Source organism: Nilaparvata lugens, chromosome 14, assembly GCF_014356525.2.
Source record: "Nilaparvata lugens isolate BPH chromosome 14, ASM1435652v1, whole genome shotgun sequence".
Classification (NCBI taxonomy): Eukaryota; Metazoa; Arthropoda; class Insecta; order Hemiptera; family Delphacidae; genus Nilaparvata; species Nilaparvata lugens.
This window is the reverse complement of record NC_052517.1, coordinates 18,579,162-18,599,209: the sequence shown is the minus strand read 5'-3', so window position 1 is coordinate 18,599,209 and position 20,048 is coordinate 18,579,162. Positions and strand designations below refer to the sequence as shown.

The 20,048-nt window shown below is 32.9% G+C and overlaps 1 protein-coding gene across 1 annotated transcript in view; it reads right to left on the bottom strand.

The window, feature by feature from the left end:
- Nucleotides 1-18,108, bottom strand: part of LOC111058247 (neprilysin-4) — a gene marked incomplete at its 3' end in the record, with an annotated part of 38,977 nt that extends 20,869 nt beyond the window's left edge. The window contains 6 exon segments of the mRNA XM_039440996.1: nucleotides 463-663; nucleotides 2,643-2,848; nucleotides 4,374-4,457; nucleotides 11,737-11,898; nucleotides 13,907-14,010; nucleotides 17,807-18,108. Of these exon segments, the coding sequence (XP_039296930.1) occupies nucleotides 463-663; nucleotides 2,643-2,848; nucleotides 4,374-4,457; nucleotides 11,737-11,898; nucleotides 13,907-14,010; nucleotides 17,807-17,823 (774 nt within the window).
- Between the last annotated feature and the right edge of the window lie 1,940 nt (nucleotides 18,109-20,048).

Here is a 20,048-nt window from a genome sequence, read left to right as displayed (position 1 = left end):
ATACACATCACAAAGAAAAACAGTAATAATTTAAATAATTAATATTAAACGAAAATCCCAATTAAATGTTTTAAATCACCCCGAAGACTTCTGCTACTGCAAATATTGACAACAGGGTAAACAGCTAGATGCAAATTCGATGATAGCTACTACACAAACATTATTTTTTATTCTTCTGGGTAATTTACAGCATTTAATTGGGATTTTCGTGATAATTATTATTCATTAATTGGCATTTGAACAAATGCAATTTCCAATTTATTTCCGTCTGTGGTGATAATTTGATATCATAGACGATGTCGAGTTATGTTTTGTAGGTTGAAATTTCTCCCGATCTCGCAAAACTGATTTTTTTTTTTTGTTCAAGGAATAAAATAAAGTAAGTCTTCTCTTATTCAGAGTAAAGAAACAATAGTTTTGAAAACTATAAACGAACAGTTTTAAAAAAATATAAATACGAACCTTAGCCAAATTGATCTCGAAATTCACTATCCTCTCTACTTCAATAGGAATCTGCATCAATACCTCTCTCTCTATCCGTTGTTGTTGACCCAAAATGGCCGCCATGTCTAGAATCCATTTCTTGAACGCCGAAATCTGAACTGGATAAAGCTCTGGATTGACCAACATGGATCTAGAGAGTGAGAGAGTGGGCTGGTCGATCTGAAAAATAATTTTTAAAATTCAAAAATTTCAATTTTTTTTTTTGAATAAATCAATATATATATAATCATTAATCATATATAATCATATATAATCATATATATATAATCATTAATCAATATATAGGCCTAGAGGTTGACCCAAGGAGTGTCGTGCTATAATATGAGACTTTTCGCTACAATACAGGGTGAGTTATTCACTCAAACATAAAATCTTCCCTTCACTCTCAGATCAGAGAAATCACTCATCTTCAAATGCTTATAGACCGAGCGTAGTGAGGTCTAAGATTCAAGTCGAAGGTTTGGCATTTCTCTTAATGTTTAAATGTTTGAAAGTTTGAATGTTGAAATGTTTGAATGTTTAATTGTTTATATGTTGCGCATTTACGGCGAAACGCGGTAAAAATTTTCATGAAATTTGACAGGTATGTTCCTTTTTAAATTGCGCGTCGACGTATATACAAGGTTTTTGGAAATTTTGCATTTTAAGGATAATATAAAAGGAAAGAAAAGCCTCCTTCATACGCCAATATTAGAGTGAAAATCAGACTATAGCATTATTCATCATAAATCAGCTGACAAGTGATTACACAGATGTGTGGAGAAGCCAGTCTATTGCTGTATTTCCATAAGGTCTATAGTTTCAATCAGGTACTTGTGGATGAGAATACTGCGTGAGGTCTACTGTTCACAGAACTACTATAGAGTAAAAATCAGACTATAGAGTTATTCATCATAATCAGCTGACAAGTGATTACACAGATGTGTGGAGAAGCCAGTCTATTGCTGTATTTCCATAAGGTCTATAGTTTCAATCAGGTACTTGTGGATGAGAATACTGCGTGAGGTCTACTGTTCACAGAACTACTATAGAGTAAAAATCAGACTATAGAGTTATTCATCATAAATCAGCTGACAAGTGATTACACTGATGTGTGGAGAAGCCAGTCTATTGCTGTATTTCCATAAGGTCTATAGTTTCAATCAGGTACTTGTGGATGAGAATACTGCGTGAGGTCTACTGTTCACAAAACTACTAGTTTAAAGTGACTTTCAAACCATTGCTACCTCTGAACTGCAGTAGTCTATTATTCATAATATAATAAAGGAAAGAACTGGCTTATACAGGTAGGGGATAGGAAATTCACGAATGACGCATCATCACGTCTCAACTACTCAACTCATTAACTTCACATTTGGCTTATAAAGATTCTCAATTAACCGAGGATGGTTATAGGCCTATTATTATGAATTCTTCAAGATTTCAGTATGTCAAGTTTTCAGGTTGTCAAGGTTTTAATTGGATACTTGCGAAGCACTGGTTACCTGCTATAGTGAGGTCCACGTTATAATGGCAGTGGAGAAAGATTGGACGATCCTCTGTCTTGTCACTGCCTTCTATAGACGGTAGCTGATACAGGTTTATTGATGTAATATTAACGGTTCATTCTCGTTTAAAATAATCAATTCTATTTCACCAAGCAAGGAATTATATTTTTATTGAATGAAAAAGACTAAGAAATTGTCAAAAAACACAGATTTATTGATACTTAGAAAGACCGGTTTCAGTTATTACACCATTGTCAATCTCTGATAAACTTATAAAAATTTTAATTTTTCAATAATTTAATAATGAATTTCCATAACTAAGATGAAATATATTGTTAATTAATTATTATTAATTTTACATTGTTAAAAGTCGATCTGGCAACAGAGCAAAACGAGAAAGAGATAGCGCTTTCCGCTTTGTTGAATGATAGACAAGGATAGCAATACCATCGCTAATCAAGCACTGTCACTATAACGTTGACCTCGCTACAACTACAGGTAACCAGTGCTTCGCAAGGATCCAATTATAACCTTGACAAACTGAAAACTTGAAGAATTTAAAATAAGAGGTCCACGTTAAGGTCCTCACTACAGATATAGGCTACTAAATTATCAAAAATTACAAAATTATCAGAGATCTAGTAAACTTACAGTGATCACATAAACGTTGGAGTTCTTCCTGTCCACATTAACCGACGTGCTGATTAGAGGACTGTAATCCATGTTTAAACTGAGATAAACCAACAGCTCTTGCCAGTTAACGTCTTGGGGGTTCCAGTTGTTAGTTAACATGGGCCAGCCTCCCCATTCATCGAACTGTTCCATCAAGGGTCTCAAACCGTCTAGTTCCAATCTCTCTGTAATGAAAAATAGAATAAAATGAAAGATTTGTTGAAAAAATATTTTTTTAAATATTTTATCTATTTGTTACAAATTTTTCATTTGTTACAAATAGATTTGTTAAAGATAGAATAAAATTAAAGATCTGTTGAAAGATTTCAACAGATTTCAGCACCAGTACACGAAAAGAAAAAAGTAAATATTTTATTCGTAAATTTGATTTGTTTTCATCAAGGATATTTGAACAGTTTACAATAATTTAAAATTGTTTGTTTTATTCTAATTTATATTTTAGATTGTGATTTGGTGTGGAAAATTTGAATGGACATAACCTATAATATTTTGGACAATTTAAAACTAAATTAGGAAATTGAAGAAGTTTTAGGCAATTGCCTGTTCTTTTCCGATTCTTGTATTTTTCTTGCTAACCTTATAAATAAATAAATAAATACTACACATGAAGCAAAACGATACATTCTTTATTCTACAGATGAAAATTACTGAGATAGGTATTGCAATTATTCAAATGCTAATGAATTAATAATTAGTCAATTATCAATCCAAATTAAATGCTGTAATTCACCCCGAAGACTTCTGCTACTGCAAATATTGACAACAGGGTAAACAGCTAGATGGAAATTCGATGAGCGCTACTATTCAAAAATTATTTGTCAACCTGGGAATCGAAATCAGGAATGCTTACTCTTACACTAAACTGACAATTTCTGGATAGCAGCGCTCATTTTATACGAAGCGAAAGCGGCCAGCAAGTCTACATATGGAAATTACTGAGATATTGCAATTATTCAAATCCTAATGAGTCAATTATTATTATTAAACGAAAATCCAAATTAAATGCTGTAATTCACGCCGAAGACTTTTCGAAATACTGAAATTTATTCTGAAATACTGCAATGATATAGCTGTATTTAACTGATCTCTTTCAAGATAATTTAATATCATTTTTTATGCAGTTGAAATTACAAACAAATTATAAAAATTTGGAAAAACAAAACGACAATAATAGTACGAATAAAAGATACTAAAAATTTTGATGTAATAATACTTCTGAAGAATATTATAATTATCATATAGCTAATCTCCAGAGGGAGAATCGACTCAGAATCCCGCCGCAAAGTAGACCCACTTTAATCCACGAAAAGCAACCCACGCCGTGGGATGTTTTGAAAACCATTGCTATAGAATTATTCATAATCAATCAGCTGACAAGTGGATTATTCATTGCACGTATTATACAGATGTCTAGAGAAGCCAGAAGAATGGTTTACAAAACATCCCACGAGGCTTTACTTTGCGGCGGGCCTAATTTTCAAAACTTGTGAACAAAATAAATTAATTATTATATTTTGGAATTATCTGAAGAATATTGATTCTCTTATTATTCATCATAAAGGGGAATTATTGACAACAAAATTAGTGTTTCCCAATTTAAAATCAGTATTAAATAAATCATAATAATTATACAAAATGCCCAAACAAGATAAGCAAGAATAAGCTTTTTATATGAGAACATATATTTACCAATATTAGTGCAGGTTTTATACAGCATTCTTAGCGCCTTCACAGGTTCCAAATCTGAAGGCTTGTTCGGGGTCTCAAGAATTTCTGAAGCAAAAAAATGTTTTATAAGAATAGAAGAAGATGAAGATCAAGAAAAAGAAGAAAGAGAAGAAGGAGAAAACAGGAATGGAGCTCACCGTTAAATAATAGTTGTAATTACTCCTTATTAACATTGATTTAATAAATTTTATAAAATTATACCTACGTTAGAGAAAAGATAGCATAAGAAGATATGCCATGGTTTGTAGAATTCATATTCAAAGTTTGCAAGTTTTGTATCAAATAATGGTGTTGGGTATCAAGTTGAGATGATACTGTATCATATTATGCTGATTCTGGATCATTTATGGTGATTTTATATATGCCATGGTAAAGGACCGTTTTGTTGCAAATGTAACTGTTAACTGAAGCCGATAGTCCTAGTAGTTGTTTTTGGTCAAGCTATGTGACGCTCGTAGTCTCTCATACTGTGCCCTTCTTACACTCTTACACTCCCAACAACACACTAATAATAGACAGTGTATAGGGTGTCTATGTTGCAAATGTGAGTGTTAACTGAAGCCGATAGTCCTAGTAGTTGTTTTTGGTGAAGCTATATGACGCTGGTAGTCTCTCATACTGTGCCGTTCTTACACTCTCACACTCCCAACAACACACTAATAATAGACAGTGTATAGGGTGTCTATGTTGCAAATGTGACTGTTAACTGAAGCCGATATTCCTAGTAGTTGTTTTTGGTGAAGCTATGTGACGCTGGTAGTCTCTCATACTGTGCCCTTCTTACACTCCCAACAACACACTAATAATAGACAGTGTATAGGGTGTCTATGTTGCAAATGTGAATGTTAACTGAAGCCGATAGTCCTAGTAGTTGTTTTTGGTGAAGCTATGTGACGCTGGTAGTCTCTCATACTGTGCCCTTCTTACACTCTTACACTCCCAACAACACACTATTAATAGACAGTGTATATGGTGTCTATGTTGCAAATGTGAGTGTTAACTGAAGCCGATAGTCCTAGTAGTTGTTTTTGGTGAAGCTATGTGACGCTGGTAGTCTCTCATACTGTGCCCTTCTTACACTCTTACACTCCCAACAACACACTAATAATAGACAGTGTATAGGGTGTCTATGTTGCAAATGTGAGTGTTAACTGAAGCCGATAGTCCTAGTAGTTGTTTTTACTTTCCTTGCCCTATTACCATAGGTAAGGAAAGTTTTGCTTTCCGAAAAAAATTAAGGTACCCCAATTTCCAAATTTCTATACATTTCAAGGTCCCCTGAGTCCAAAAAACTGGTTTTTGGGTATTGGTCTGTATGTGTGTGTGTGTGTGTGTGTGTGTGTGTGTGTGTGTGTGTGTGTGTGTATGAGTGTATGTGCGTCTGTGTACACGATATCTCATCTCCCAATTAACGGAATGACTTGAAATTTGGAACTTAAGGTCCTTTCACTATAAGGATCCGACACGAACAATTTCGATCAAATGCAATTCTAGATGGCGGCTAAAATGGCGAGAATGTTGTCAAAAACAGGGTTTTTCGTGATTTTCTCGGGAACGGCTCCAACGATTTTGATCAAATTCATACCTAAAATAGTCATCGATAAGCTCTATCAACTGCCACAAGTCCCATATCTGTAACAATTTCAGGAGCTTCGCCCCATCAATGCAGATAGATTCCCAATTATCAGGCTTTAGATACAATTGAAACGAAAAAAATCAAGTGGAGTAGATTGAGCATGAAAATCTCTACAATTAATGTTCAGTAACATTTTCACCTAAAATTGAAAATAAGCTTTAAATTCGAGAAAATGTGATTATTCAATTGCAAATTATTGTTGATTCTATTGAATCATTCACTATGAAGAGATAGCAGACCTTATGTGTGTCTCTAGCTATATATTGCCCTGTCACCAGCTGGCTCAAATCTTTGAATAGTAGACTTGAGATGCGCGGGAACACTAGCTTCAGGTGATCAATTTTCATAACGGCAAGGAAAGTTGTGTGAGTGCGCCACACCAGATTTTTGGTGAAGCTATGTGACACTGGTAGTCTCTCATACTGTGCCCTTCTTACTCTCTTACACTCCCAACAACACACTAATAATAGACAGTGTATAGGGTGTCTATGTTGCAAATGTGAGTGTTAACTGAAGCCAATAGTCCTAGTAGTTGTTTTTGGTGAAGCTATGTGACGCTGGTAGTCTCTCATACTGTGCCCTTCTTACACTCTTACACTCCCAACAACACACTAATAATAGAAAGTGTATAGGGTGTCTATGTTGCAAATGTGAGTGTTAACTGAAGCCGATAGTCCTAGTAGTTGTTTTTGGTGAAGCTATGTGACGCTGGTAGTCTCTCATACTGTGCCCTTCTTACACTCTTACACTCCCAATTACACTCCCAACAACACACTAATAATAGACAGTGTATAGGGTGTCTTTGTTGCAAATGTGAGTGTTAACTGAAGCCGATAGTCCAAGTAGTTGTTTTTGGTGAATCTATGTGACGCTGGTAGTCTCTCATACTGTGCCCTTCTTACACTCTTACACTCCCAACAACACACTAATAATAGACAGTGTATAGGGTGTCTATGTTGCAAATGTGAGTGTTAACTGAAGCCGATAGTCCTAGTAGTAGTTTTTGGTGAAGCTATGTGACGCTGGTAGTCTCTCATACTGTGCCCTTCTTCCACTCTTACACTCCCAACAACATACTAATAATAGACAGTGTATAGGGTGTCTATGTTGCAAATGTGAGTGTTAACTGAAGCCGATAGTCCTAGTAGTTGTTTTTGGTGAAGCTATGTGACACTGGTAGTCTCTCATACTATGCCCTTCTTACACTCCCAACAACACACTAATAATAGACAGTGTATAGGGTGTCTATGTTGCAAATGTGAGTGTTAACTGAAGCCAATAGTCCTAGTAGTTGTTTTTGGTGAAGCTATGTGACGCTGGTAGTCTCTCATAGTGTGCCCTTCTTACACTCTTACACTCGCAACAACACACTAATAATAGACAGTGTATAGGGTGTCTATGTTGCAAATGTGAGTGTTAACTGAAGCCGATAGTCCTAGTAGTTGTTTTTGGTGAAGCTATGTGACGCTGGTAGTCTCTCATACTGTGCCCTTCTTACACTCTTACACTCCCAACAACACACTAATAATAGACAGTGTATAGGGTGTCTATGTTGCAAATGTGAGTGTTAACTGAAGCCGATAGTCCTAGTAGTAGTTTTTGGTGAAGCTATGTGACGCTGGTAGTCTCTCATACTGTGCCCTTCTTACACTCTTACACTCCCAACAACACACTAATAATAGACAGTGTATAGGGTGTCTATGTTGCAAATGTGAGTGTTAACTGAAGCCGATAGTCCTAGTAGTTGTTTTTGGTGAAGCTATGTGACGCTGGTAGTCTCTCATACTGTGCCCTTCTTACACTCTTACACTCCCAATTACACTCCCAACAACACACTAATAATAGACAGTGTATAGGGTGTCTAAGTTGCAAATGTGAGTGTTAACTGAAGCCGATAGTCCTAGTAGTTGTTTTTGGTGAAGCTATGTGACGCTGGTACCCAGGTAGCACAGAAACGTTGAAATAACGTTAGAAACACGTAACACCTTAACGTTGAAAAGACGTTTAAATTCAACGTTGAAAACACGAGAAAATGTCCGCCGTTTCCACATTATTTTCAACGTTGAATAATAGTTGAAAAAACATTGTAACAACCATTATTTTCAACTATAAATAGACGTTGAAAGCACGTCGTGACAACCATTATTTTCAACCATAAATAGACGTTGAAAGCACGTTGTGACAACCATTATTCTCAACTATAAATAGACGTTGAATTAGCCATACTTTTGAACCGGTACCTTATCAATTACATGGCAATATTTCTAAAATCATTTGAAAAGAGATGAAAATACGAAATCATATTTCCATTTATTTACATATGATTTCATGTAACAGAAATATTACCCTGCAATGCGGTACATTGGTAAGTTGACATTAAAAACACACAATAAAAACCATATTCATCTCTTTTCTGTATAGGGCTACTTTTTATAGAAATAGAAAGGAAAATAAAAATCTCAGTATCCTTTTTGAATTATTTAATCACTATTATTAATCATTATTTAAATGATTCAAAAAGGATACTGAGATTTTTATTTTTCTTTCTATTTCCATATTACTTCAATTTTGATCCACAAAAATAGTATGATGAAAGGTTGTTTAAAGAACTAAGATGGTTACAACCAAATTACCATGGTAATTTAATATACTCTGCCAAGCTCAAAAACATTTTATGTCTGTAAGAAACATAAATTAAAACCATTATTTCAAGAATTCAGCAGTTGTTTAAAAATCTTGAATTTTTAGTATGATAATTTTATCTGTGGTGAGCAAAAATAGCTCAATTCTTTCTAGCAAATAATATAGATCATCTAAATTTTTACTTGACATTAATGCCAGGTTTAAACTATGCCAATTGGCAAAACAATAATAATTGTCAATTAGTTTTTATTTAGCTATGCCTAGATGATGGTTCTAGAATTAAAAGATTCAATTGATACTTTACACCAGCTATAAATTTCAGAAGACAATATTATTGTCTTGTCAATTGGCATCGTATAAACCCGCCTACATTTTAGTTTTCAGGTATGATGATAGTTTTATGCAATAGAGAAACAAATATTTTATTACAGTGTTTCAATAGAAAGGGACTTTCAAAATAACTTTCCACTTTCATTTCATAATACTTTTTAATTACCGACGAAATTAGATTGTTTTTTTCTCCATTGAAAATACTCTGACTGTCAAATATTTTAGCCAATCCTTAATAGCGTCTTCAATTTGGGTCTCAATGCCCACAGTCGACCCACAAGATTTTTTGATAGAATCTGAAACATAAGGTAATATAAATTTTAATAAGAAATTCTATAATATGAAGGCAGATGAAATTTTGCCACCACATAGGAGTTATTATTTGATACAGATGTTGCATGGTTAAAAGGGAATTGCTTTTAACAACAAGTACAGAAATTTTTCTCAAGTGCACATCTAATAATGTGCGAGGTGATGACTGTTTTTTAGATAAAAATAGTCCATTACTATACAATAGTCAGACGAGAAAGTCACGCCAGCTGTTCGTTCAAACATTCAAAAGAACTAAGAATAAAGTAAGAATATTGGGTTTCCAAATTTTGTAGCATAGACGAATTTTAACTTGAAATACTCCTCTTTCATTAGGCCTATAGAAGTAAACAAATAAGGCTCTATATAAAATTTATTTTTTAGATTTATGAGTAAAATTTAATAGTTACTGTAGGTACATACTTAGTTTTATAAAAAAAACAGTTGTATCCCGATATTTCAACCATTTTTTATTGGCCTACTAAATTTTGTAAACCTAGACCAAAAGTTTAAAATCACAATGAAATTAATCAAAAATATCCTTGACATATATGGGTTGTAAACATGCATAAATTAATTGAAAATTTAATTTTAAAATGAACAAGTTTAAGCTAAATTTCGTCACCATGGAATGACAATATTTGGAAAATGTTAATATTTATGAGCTGAACTCCGGACACCCGTTTTCAATTTCTTGGATCACCGAGTTAATTACTGAACTTGTTAAAAGCAATCACTTTGATGTTAAGTGATTTATATTATATTAAGTTCAGTGTTATTATATTAAGTTCGATGGAATTTCTCAACACAAGCAGTCCTGTGACAAAAACAATACATAGATAGCATAATGAAAATATTTGTGGAGGAATCAAAGTAATAGTAATTTATTTGGAAGTTAAGTAGTAGGCTACATGTAAAATACTTAAAACCAAGCTTATTGTATTATATTAATTTTTAATAATTATATTAAATTAGAGCCCTCTAATTTAAAACATAATATAACTTACCTAACCCTAACCTCAAATGTAAACATAATTAATATGTTCAACACACAATATTTGTTTTGAAGTTTAGACAATAAATCACCAAACAATCTCATCTTTTAAATAAGAATAATAAATTAAATAAACTTACCAAGTCAAAGTGGAATAGGTAGACTCTTCTAAAAGAGTTCACAGCTTTCATCAACGTGATGAGAATTCAAACAAGAAATGGCGTTGATCAGTCGATCGTCGTTGATAGATCCGTTTTTGTGTAAGGACTACTGTAGCGCTGTGAGTGGTGGAATTGGAAGCTCGTTTTCAACGTGTTTTCAACGATAGATCAACCGTTGAAAACAACGTTGCATTTAAAACGTTGAAAAATTCAACCGCTAACGGTTATTCAACCTCAACAACCAAATTTCAACGTTGGAAACACGTAGGTGTGCTACCTGGGTAGTCTCTCATAGTGTGCCCTTCTTACACTCTCAACAACACACTAATAATAGACAGTGTATAGGGTGTCTATGTTGCAAATGTGAGTGTTAACTGAAGCCGATAGTCCTAGTAGTAGTTTTTGGTGAAGCTATGTGACGCTGGTAGTCTCTCATACTGTGCCCTTCTTACACTCTTACACTCCCAACAACACACTAATAATAGACAGTGTATAGGGTGTCTATGTTGCAAATGTGACTGTAAACTGAAGCTGATAGTCCTAGTAGTTGTTTTTGGTGAAGCTATGTGACGCTGGTAGTCTCTCATACTGTGCCCTTCTTACACTCTTACACTCCCAACAACACACTAATAATAGACAGTGTATAGGGTGTCTATGTTGCAAATGTGAGTGTTAACTGGAGCCGATAGTCCTAGTAGTTGTTTTTGGTGAAGCTATGTGACGCTGGTAGTCTCTCATACTGTGCCGTTCTTACACTCTCACACTCCCAACAACACACTAATAATAGACAGTGTATAGGGTGTTTATGTTGCAAATGTGAGTGTTAACTGAAGCCGATAGTCCTAGTAGTTGTTTTTGGTGAAGCTATGTGACGCTGGTAGTCTCTCATACTGTGCCCTTCTTACACTCTTACACTCCCAACAACACACTAATAATAGACAGTTATCGGCTTCAGTTAAAGGTGTATCATATTGTGTTGATACTGTATCATTTATGGTGATATGCCATTCTAAAGGACCGTTATGTTGCAAATGTGAGTGTTAACTGAAGCTGATTGTCCTGGTAGTTGTTTTTGGTGAAGTGATGTGACGCTGGTAGTCTCTCATATTGTGCCATCTTACACTCCCAACAACACATAGTATTAATAGACAGTGGTCGACAGTAATTGGAGAAGAAATTTGCAACTTAATAAACTAACTATACAATTAAATATCTACTAATTTTATATTTTCTCTATAATTTTTCACTCACTCTTCAACTGCTGTTCGAGCTTCAAATTGACGACATTGAACTGGTTCCAGTGAGCCTCTGTAGGGGGCAGAGGGTGCACTTTGGCCCAATTGCCACAAGTAAACTGGTAGAAGTCATCGCAGGGATTCACCGACCTATCAAGACCTGCGTTCAAATCTGCCGCTAGATAATACAAAATCAAACTAAATCATGCAATTATTTGTTTCATATGTCGAAATACATATACAACAATAGGCTTCATAATTGGAGAATAAAATAAAATCATACAATTATTTGTTCCAAATGTAGAATTAACTTACATACATAACAATAGGTTACATAATAATTATTCCGAACAAAATTGAAGCCACCTTAATTAAGCAATATATTCCACAATGTACAAACATACATTGTGAAATTAAAATTGCTTTAAAATTAATAAACTGAAGTTTCTTCAAATTTTAAAGCAATTTTAATTGCTTTAAAATTGATTAAAATTAACAAATATATTATTAAATTTGGTGTTGATTAAAATTAACAAATAAATTATGAAAATTGGTGTTGCTATCCTTGTCTATCATCAGATGAAGCAGATAGCTCTATCCTTCTCCAACCGTTGTCATATCTTTTGTAGGCTATGAATAAATATCATGGACTATCACAATATCCAATTCCAATTTTGAAAATGTATTATTAATTTATAAAATGATAGTTTATATTTATAAAAATGATTTAGGCTATATTTATTATAAATGATAGTTTTTCAATTATAAATGATAGTTTCTATATCTAGCGACTCCCTCCAGTGGACTACAAGGGGATTTTGTGTGCTGGACCACTACCTCCGTAAACAAAGCCATAGTGCATGACAGGAGATTGATGGTAACGTCAGCACAGGTAGGGATCCTACACCAATAAAAACACTAGCTGATATAGATCAGCTGAAATCAACAAATTTTTATTGGTGTAGGAGCCCTACCTGTGCTGACGTCACCAGAATGCACTAAGGCTTTGTTTATGGAGGTAGTGGCTGGACGGGATTTCTCGTGATATTGTAGTATTAATTAACTGTTTTTTTGTGTTTGTGAAATATTGTATGTCTATTGTATATTTTTTGGATTACCTATGTGATGTACGGTATTTAACATTATTTTGTGAACTGTTTCTTGAAGAGAATAAAATTTGATTTGATACGGTATTTTCTTGGTAATGGTAAATATAAATTTGAGATCTATAATTCATCATTATCCAATAATATTAAGCGAGCAATATTTATATATATTTTTATATTTGGATATTTATTTATGTTCAACGGATCTCGAAAACGGCTCCAACGATTTTCACGAAATTTGGAACATAGTAGGTTTATGATATAAAAATTCGATTGCACTAGGTCTCATCCTTGGGAAAATTCGCTGAACGACATTAAAAGGATAATTATTCATCTTTGGCTGTATAACAGCTGCGGATAGTAAAAAGTGAGCGTGTGATTCTGTGGAAAATCAAAATATCGCATCCCCGAAATTCATAAGCTAAAATATAGCCAGCTGTAAAATATGAACACGATCATTTTAGAGAATTGTGTTCTGTTTATCAATAAATAAAAATAACGGCGAAGCTCGGTGCCCCGATATTCACTATTAATTGAAAAATTTTCAGGTAATTTTATGATTTAAGTGTGCTTATTTCGCAATTCTTCTGTATTTGAAGTATGTTTGCACAGCCCTTAAAACTAAATTTCATCTTAAAATGGATTAAATCTATATCTTAAGTTTCATTTGTTATAATGTGATTAATTTTGAGTTTAAGCCAACAGCTGATTAAGTTCAGTTTAAGCTGTCACTGTGCAAATAACGGCCCTAATAGGCCTATCCGATCAGAATTACAGAGATAACTCGAATCACAGCTGTCTCTAATAGAAAGTGATGGAAGAAGAGAAGAGGCAACAATGCCTTACTATCATTTCCAATGACTATAATAACTAAGGCTATGACTATAATAACTGAACAGTGAACACTAATAATATTATTATGCAATAGCAGCGAGCTATAAAAAATTTTTATATACTAGTTATTTTCATTTACAATTATTACCGTAGTTATTAAATTTGTTGCGGTAAGCTATTCTCATTCACTTATCTTTTATAAATTATAAATTCAAATAAATTAAAAATAGAAATATTTTAACTCACCAGCTTCCAAGCAGGCTTCGCTCTTGCATTCTACTTCCTGAATGGTTTTCCCTTCATTTTTATCAATAAGAGATAACAGAAAAGGTAGAAAGAGAAGGAACCATCTGGAAGAAATTAACGAGAAAAGGATGGAAGAATACATTACAAATGGAAATTGTGAGTTTTATACTGATTTTCACTAATAAACTGATCGAGAAATATTTCTTGTAAAAAGAAGTTGGTAGATAGGCTACAGTTTAGAGATCAATAAATATATTAATCAGAAGATATTTCATTTTATGAAAAGTAGGTAGATAGATAAATTTTAGGAATCAGTAAAGAATTAACGAAAGTCTATGGGTCTACCAATGGGTGGATGAAGAAATCTGAGAAAATTATGGACAAATATTGAATAAGTGATCAGGAGTTGAGAAAATTATGGAATATTTAAAATAAAATACAAAAACTGGAAAAGTTTGGACAAAAATATTGGATAAGTGGTAAGAAATTGAAAATATTGTGGAATACTTAAAATAAAATTAAAAAACTGGAAAAAATGTGGACAACTGTTGAATAAGATGTATAAAACTGGAAAATTAGGGAGAACTTATAAGAAAGATACACAAAGCTGAAAGAATATGGGAACTGTTTGGAAAATATGTAAAAACTAGAAAAATATTGAGAACTTATGGGAAAAATGTAGGAAACTGCGAAATTTATGGTCAACTATTGGACAAGATATACAAAACTGAAAGACTATAGAAAATGTTGGTAAAAATGTACAAAACTGAAAAGTATATATCGAAAACTTATGGGAAACTGCGAAATTTATGGCCAATTATTGGACAACACTATAGAAACTGTTGGTAAAAATGTACAAAGCTGAAAATCATTGGTAAAAATCATATTCAAAACTTATGGTGAAAAATGTAGGAAACTGCGAAATTCATGATCAACTATTGGACAAGTGGTATAAAACTAAAAAAAAATATAGAAAAAATTTGGAAAAGTTGTACAAAACTGAAAATAAATATTGATAACCACTGGATAAAACTTGGAGAACTGAAGATTTTATGGAAAACTAATGGAGAAAAATTCATGAGAAACTTCTGGGAGAGATGTGCAAAACTGAAACTTCTCCATTTTATGGAAAACTATTGAATGAGATTATGAAGAAGAATTTAAAATTAATGAGAAGCTTATGGGAGAGATAGGCGAAACTGAAGCTTTTATGAGAGTATAAATCTAGATGAGATGTAGAGAACTGTGAAATCTATAATAAAAGTTGAAACCCAACTAGATTTATTACAAGGATAATAGCCTGGTTGAATGTAGAGATTGTATGAAAATAGAGTATTGATTTCTAGGCTTCCTGTTTTTTATCGGATTTTGGTCGTTTCCTGCTTTTGTTCGTTATCTACCACAGCTTCTAGGTGTGAGATCTTGTTCAACGTTTTTCTGTAATATATTTCTCAATGACATTGATAAAAAATCGGTATAGGCCCGATAATATTCATATGATTTGTAATTATATCAACGAATAAATAAATAAATAAATGAATGAATAAATAAATAAATAAATAATAAATAAATAAATAAATAAATAAATAAATAAATAAATAAATAATAAATAAATAAATAAATAAATAAATAAATAATGTTCAAGGCATGTGGAATATCAGTATACTATAGAAAGTATAAAGTATAAATATAAACAAAAGTATAAAGTATAAAAAAAGTATATATAAATATAAGTATAAATAGAAAGAAAAATAAAAATCTCAGTACCCTTTTTGAATTATTTAAACACAACAATCATGTTTCAACATTGATGCCATTATATCAACATTTATTTATATCAGTATACTATATACATCAATATAGTCTACAAAATTGATTACTTCTTTATCATTCTTCTTTACTTATTAAAAACTTCTTTATCCAGTTGAGGAACGGTACATAGAAATAATACCAGCACTAATTGACCGAGCGTAGTGAGGTCTATGTTTTAACTCTGATTTTCTTTTGTCTGACTGCATGTAACGCACGCGATTACGGCCAAACGCGTTGATATAATTCTATGAGATTTGGCAGGAATCCTTATTCCTTTTTCAACTGCGCGTCGATGTGTACACAAGGTTTTTTTTTGAAATTTTGCATTTTAAGGATAATATTAAAAGAAAAGGAATCCCTCCATACTCTAATATCACTGTATTATTTTGTATCATCTACTTTGAAGATAGGATCAATCAGACTATATAATTATTCATAAATTTAATCATATGCTGATAGTGAATGTTTTTGTGATTTTTATGGCTTCAAATTTATCAAGTTTTTTAATATTTTTCAATTTTTTAATGCATTTTCAAGTGTAATAATAATTTGTTTCATCTTTCTGATCAACCGAGATACAAAATTTTTAGTACCTATAATGTATATTTGGACTGTAAATTTTTGTGATTTCTATATAAGTGTTTTCATAACCTCATTTGGACTATTTTTATCAAAATTAGGGAGAGGAACAGTTTTGGGTTTATCCTGTTGATTCTCGCCCAATCATTAATTTGATGTTGTGATTAAGGAATGTAATGTAATAATCAATCAGCTGACAATATTTTAAGGAATATTTTTATTAGATGGAAAGATTATCACGGAACTGGATAAATTATCATATGGGATACAAATTCAAACGTGAAATGAGTTTATTAACATAAGTGAGTTTTTAATCTTGGAGAAAACAAATAACAGTTTTTGAGAGTAAATTATGATTCAACTGTGAATTAATTGTGATTCAACACTGAATCAACTAGAACAGGTGACACCAGATACTTGTGGATGAGAAAACTGCGTGAGGTCTACTGTTCACAGAACTACTAGTTTAGAACATAATAGTCAATAACATTTACATAGTTTCTCTCAAAACTATCTGGCTGTTATAATTTAGGAGTATTTGACTGTTTCACTTGAACGATTTCTTAACTTATTTTAATAGGGCTTCTTGATCGTCTTCAATTCTACCTATCTATTATAATTTAGAAAAATTTATAAGCGAAAGAATTTATATCTCAATTGAAAAATTTATTGTTATATGGCTACTATTGTTGGTTCTCTGATAGAATGACTATAGTATCAGTTTACTTTTTTCTGAAGACACAAACTGTTACCGTATTAAATAGTTGCATATTTATTACTAAAATTATCTATATATATATAAAAGCGAAATGGCACTCACTCACTGACTGACTCACTCACTCGCACAACTAAAAATCTACCGGACCAAAACGTCCAAATTTAGTAGGTATGTTCAGTTGGCCCTTTAGAGGCGCACTAAGAACGGATTTGAAAAAAATTCCAAAGATACGCCCAAAATCTGCGATTTTCCAGCGTTTTTTTTGCGCTTTCTCAGCTTTATCGAGAACAAATGAACAGAAAATGTTCAAATTTACTACAGAAGCTCAGCTGGGGTGTAATAATGCTGTGTTAGAAGGAATTTGAAATAACGCCAAAGATACACCGAAAATTAGCGTTTTTTTCGCGTTTTCTCAGTTATTTCATCAATAGACAGAAAATTTTCAAATTTGGTACAGAGGTTTAGATAGGGTCTAAAAATTTTGTGATGAGGTGACTTTGATATTTCATAAAAGATACGCCCAAAATCAGCGTTTTTCCAACGTTTTTCTCAGTTTTTTTTGCGTTTTCTCAGTACTTTAACTTTCTGATGGAATGAAGCATGCTCAAATGAAAAATGCAGGCGAGCGAAGCGATCCCTCTGATCTCATTTTTGGACGATCCAGTCGGGGGTCCAAGGGGCGGAGCCCCCTGGCTAGACGGATATGCCAAGCGAAGCGAGCCTGACGGCTAGTAGTATTTAAAGGTGTCTAAAATTATTGTAAGAATTAGAAAAAAAGTATCTCAACTCACCTTATATAAGTTTGCATCCTCCTTTTGTGCCAAACTTTACTTACCACCAAAATGATCAAACTTCAGAAATTAATTAAACAAACTTTTTAATTCAACAATTTGTTCAACAAACTACAAAAACATTGTTTTCAACAGAACATTTCAAACCTTTTCCCACAAACTATATTATTTGTAAAGTTTCTAAATATTTTTTAGAGATTTCTCGGGAGTTCATTGATCTCTGCTTGAGTATATTTACTGATATTGTCCTACAGAAAAAATCTGAATACTAGAATAGACCACAACATTGGAAAATATTGGCGAAAATGATATCAGAATTAAGTATGTCATAGTAGATATGGGGACTCCTTCCTTTCTATGTGAAGCCCACACGAAATTAATCCAAATTCCTGATTCATAATTTCGTTTTATTTTTACTCTTTTACTTCTGACAAATAAAATAATGATTATGAATAAATGAGAGATTGCATTTTTGTTAAATATTTAATTGACCGAGCGAAGTGAGGTCTAAGATTCAAGTCGACGGTTTGGCATTTCTCTTAATGTTTAAATGTTTTTATGTTGCGTATTTACGGCGAAACGCGGTAATAGATTTTCATGAAATTTGACATGTTCCTTTTTAAGTTGCGCGTCGACGTATATACAAGGTTTTTGTAAATTTTGCATTTCAAGGATAATATAAAAGGAAAAAGGAGCCTCCTCCATACGCCAATATTAGAGTAAAAATCAAACTATAGAATTATTCATCATAAATCAGCTGTCTAGTGGACTATAATACTACCTGTTCAAAAACATCGAACATCTTGAAAATGTATCTTTCCATCGACGTTGTAGGCAGTTGCGGCCAGACCTGATAACAGCGCTCACACTCACATTCCGGGACGACACGTCACGGTACGATATAGGACAAAAAGCTCTGTTTATTTATGATTTTTTCTAGACATTTTTAATTGATAAATTATTTATTAATTTTTGAGAAAACATAACAACAGGTCAATGTAACTCACTGAGCGCGAGGTCTACTGTTCACAGAACTACTAGTTAACTGTTAAACTTATGTCATAGTAGATATGGGGACTCCTTCGTTTTTACTTTCCTTGCACTATTACCATAGGTAAGGAAAGTATTGCTTTCCGAAAAAAATTAAGGTACCCCAATTTCTATCAAATTTATACCGAAAATAGTCATTGATAAGCTCTATTAACTGCCACAAGTCCCATATCTGTAAAAATCTCAGGAGCTCCGTCCCATCTATGCAAAGTTTAATTATAGATTCCCAATTATCAGGCTTCAGATATAATTCAAACAAAAAATAGAGTGGAAAAGATTTAGCATGAAAATCTCTACAATTAATGTTTAGTAGCATTTTCACCTACAATTGGAAATAAGTTCGAAATTCGAGAAAATGTGGTTATTCAATTGCAAACTGTTCATTCAATTAAATAAATCATTCACTATGAAGAGATAGCAGATATCGTGTGTCTCCAGCGTTATTGTCCTGTCACCAGCTGGCTCAGATCTTAGAATAGTAGACTTGAGATGCGCGTGAACACTAGCGTCAGGTGATCAATTTTCATAACGGCAAGGAAAGTTGTGTGAGTGTGCCACACCAGATTTTTATGTAAGCCTACACGAAATGAATCCAAATATTTGAATCATATTTCATTTAATTTTTAATCTTTTACTCCTGACAAATAAAATAATGATAAAAATAAATTATAGATTGTATTTGTTCAAATATTTAATTAATTATTAAACTAAACTCCAAATTAAATGCTGTAAATCACCCCGTAGACTTCTGCTACTGCAAATGTTGACAACAGGGAAAAATCTATAGTGAGATTCCCATTAAAAAGTCAGCACCTGATTAACATTGGCGTTGCTATCCTTGTCTGTCATTAGACAAAGCAGATAGCTCTATCCTTTTCTAGCTTTCAATACGTTGCCAAATCGTTTGTAAACTGTGTACTATGAACTATGTAATTCCATGATCTGCCAAAATATCTTATCACAATTATAAAAAGTAACTATTGAATCAAAATAGTTATTTTCCTACAGATACCTTGAAAAGTGACCATTTGTGCACTGATTGCAGGCCGCAAAGAATCACTTTTCCGCACTAGTGCGCAAAGTGAGTACTTTGCGTACTCCAGATTTGCAGCATGTCAACGCAAAATAGTTAGTAGGTTATATGGAGCACCAGTACAGGAAAATCAAAATAGAGTTGGTAATACTGATAGTG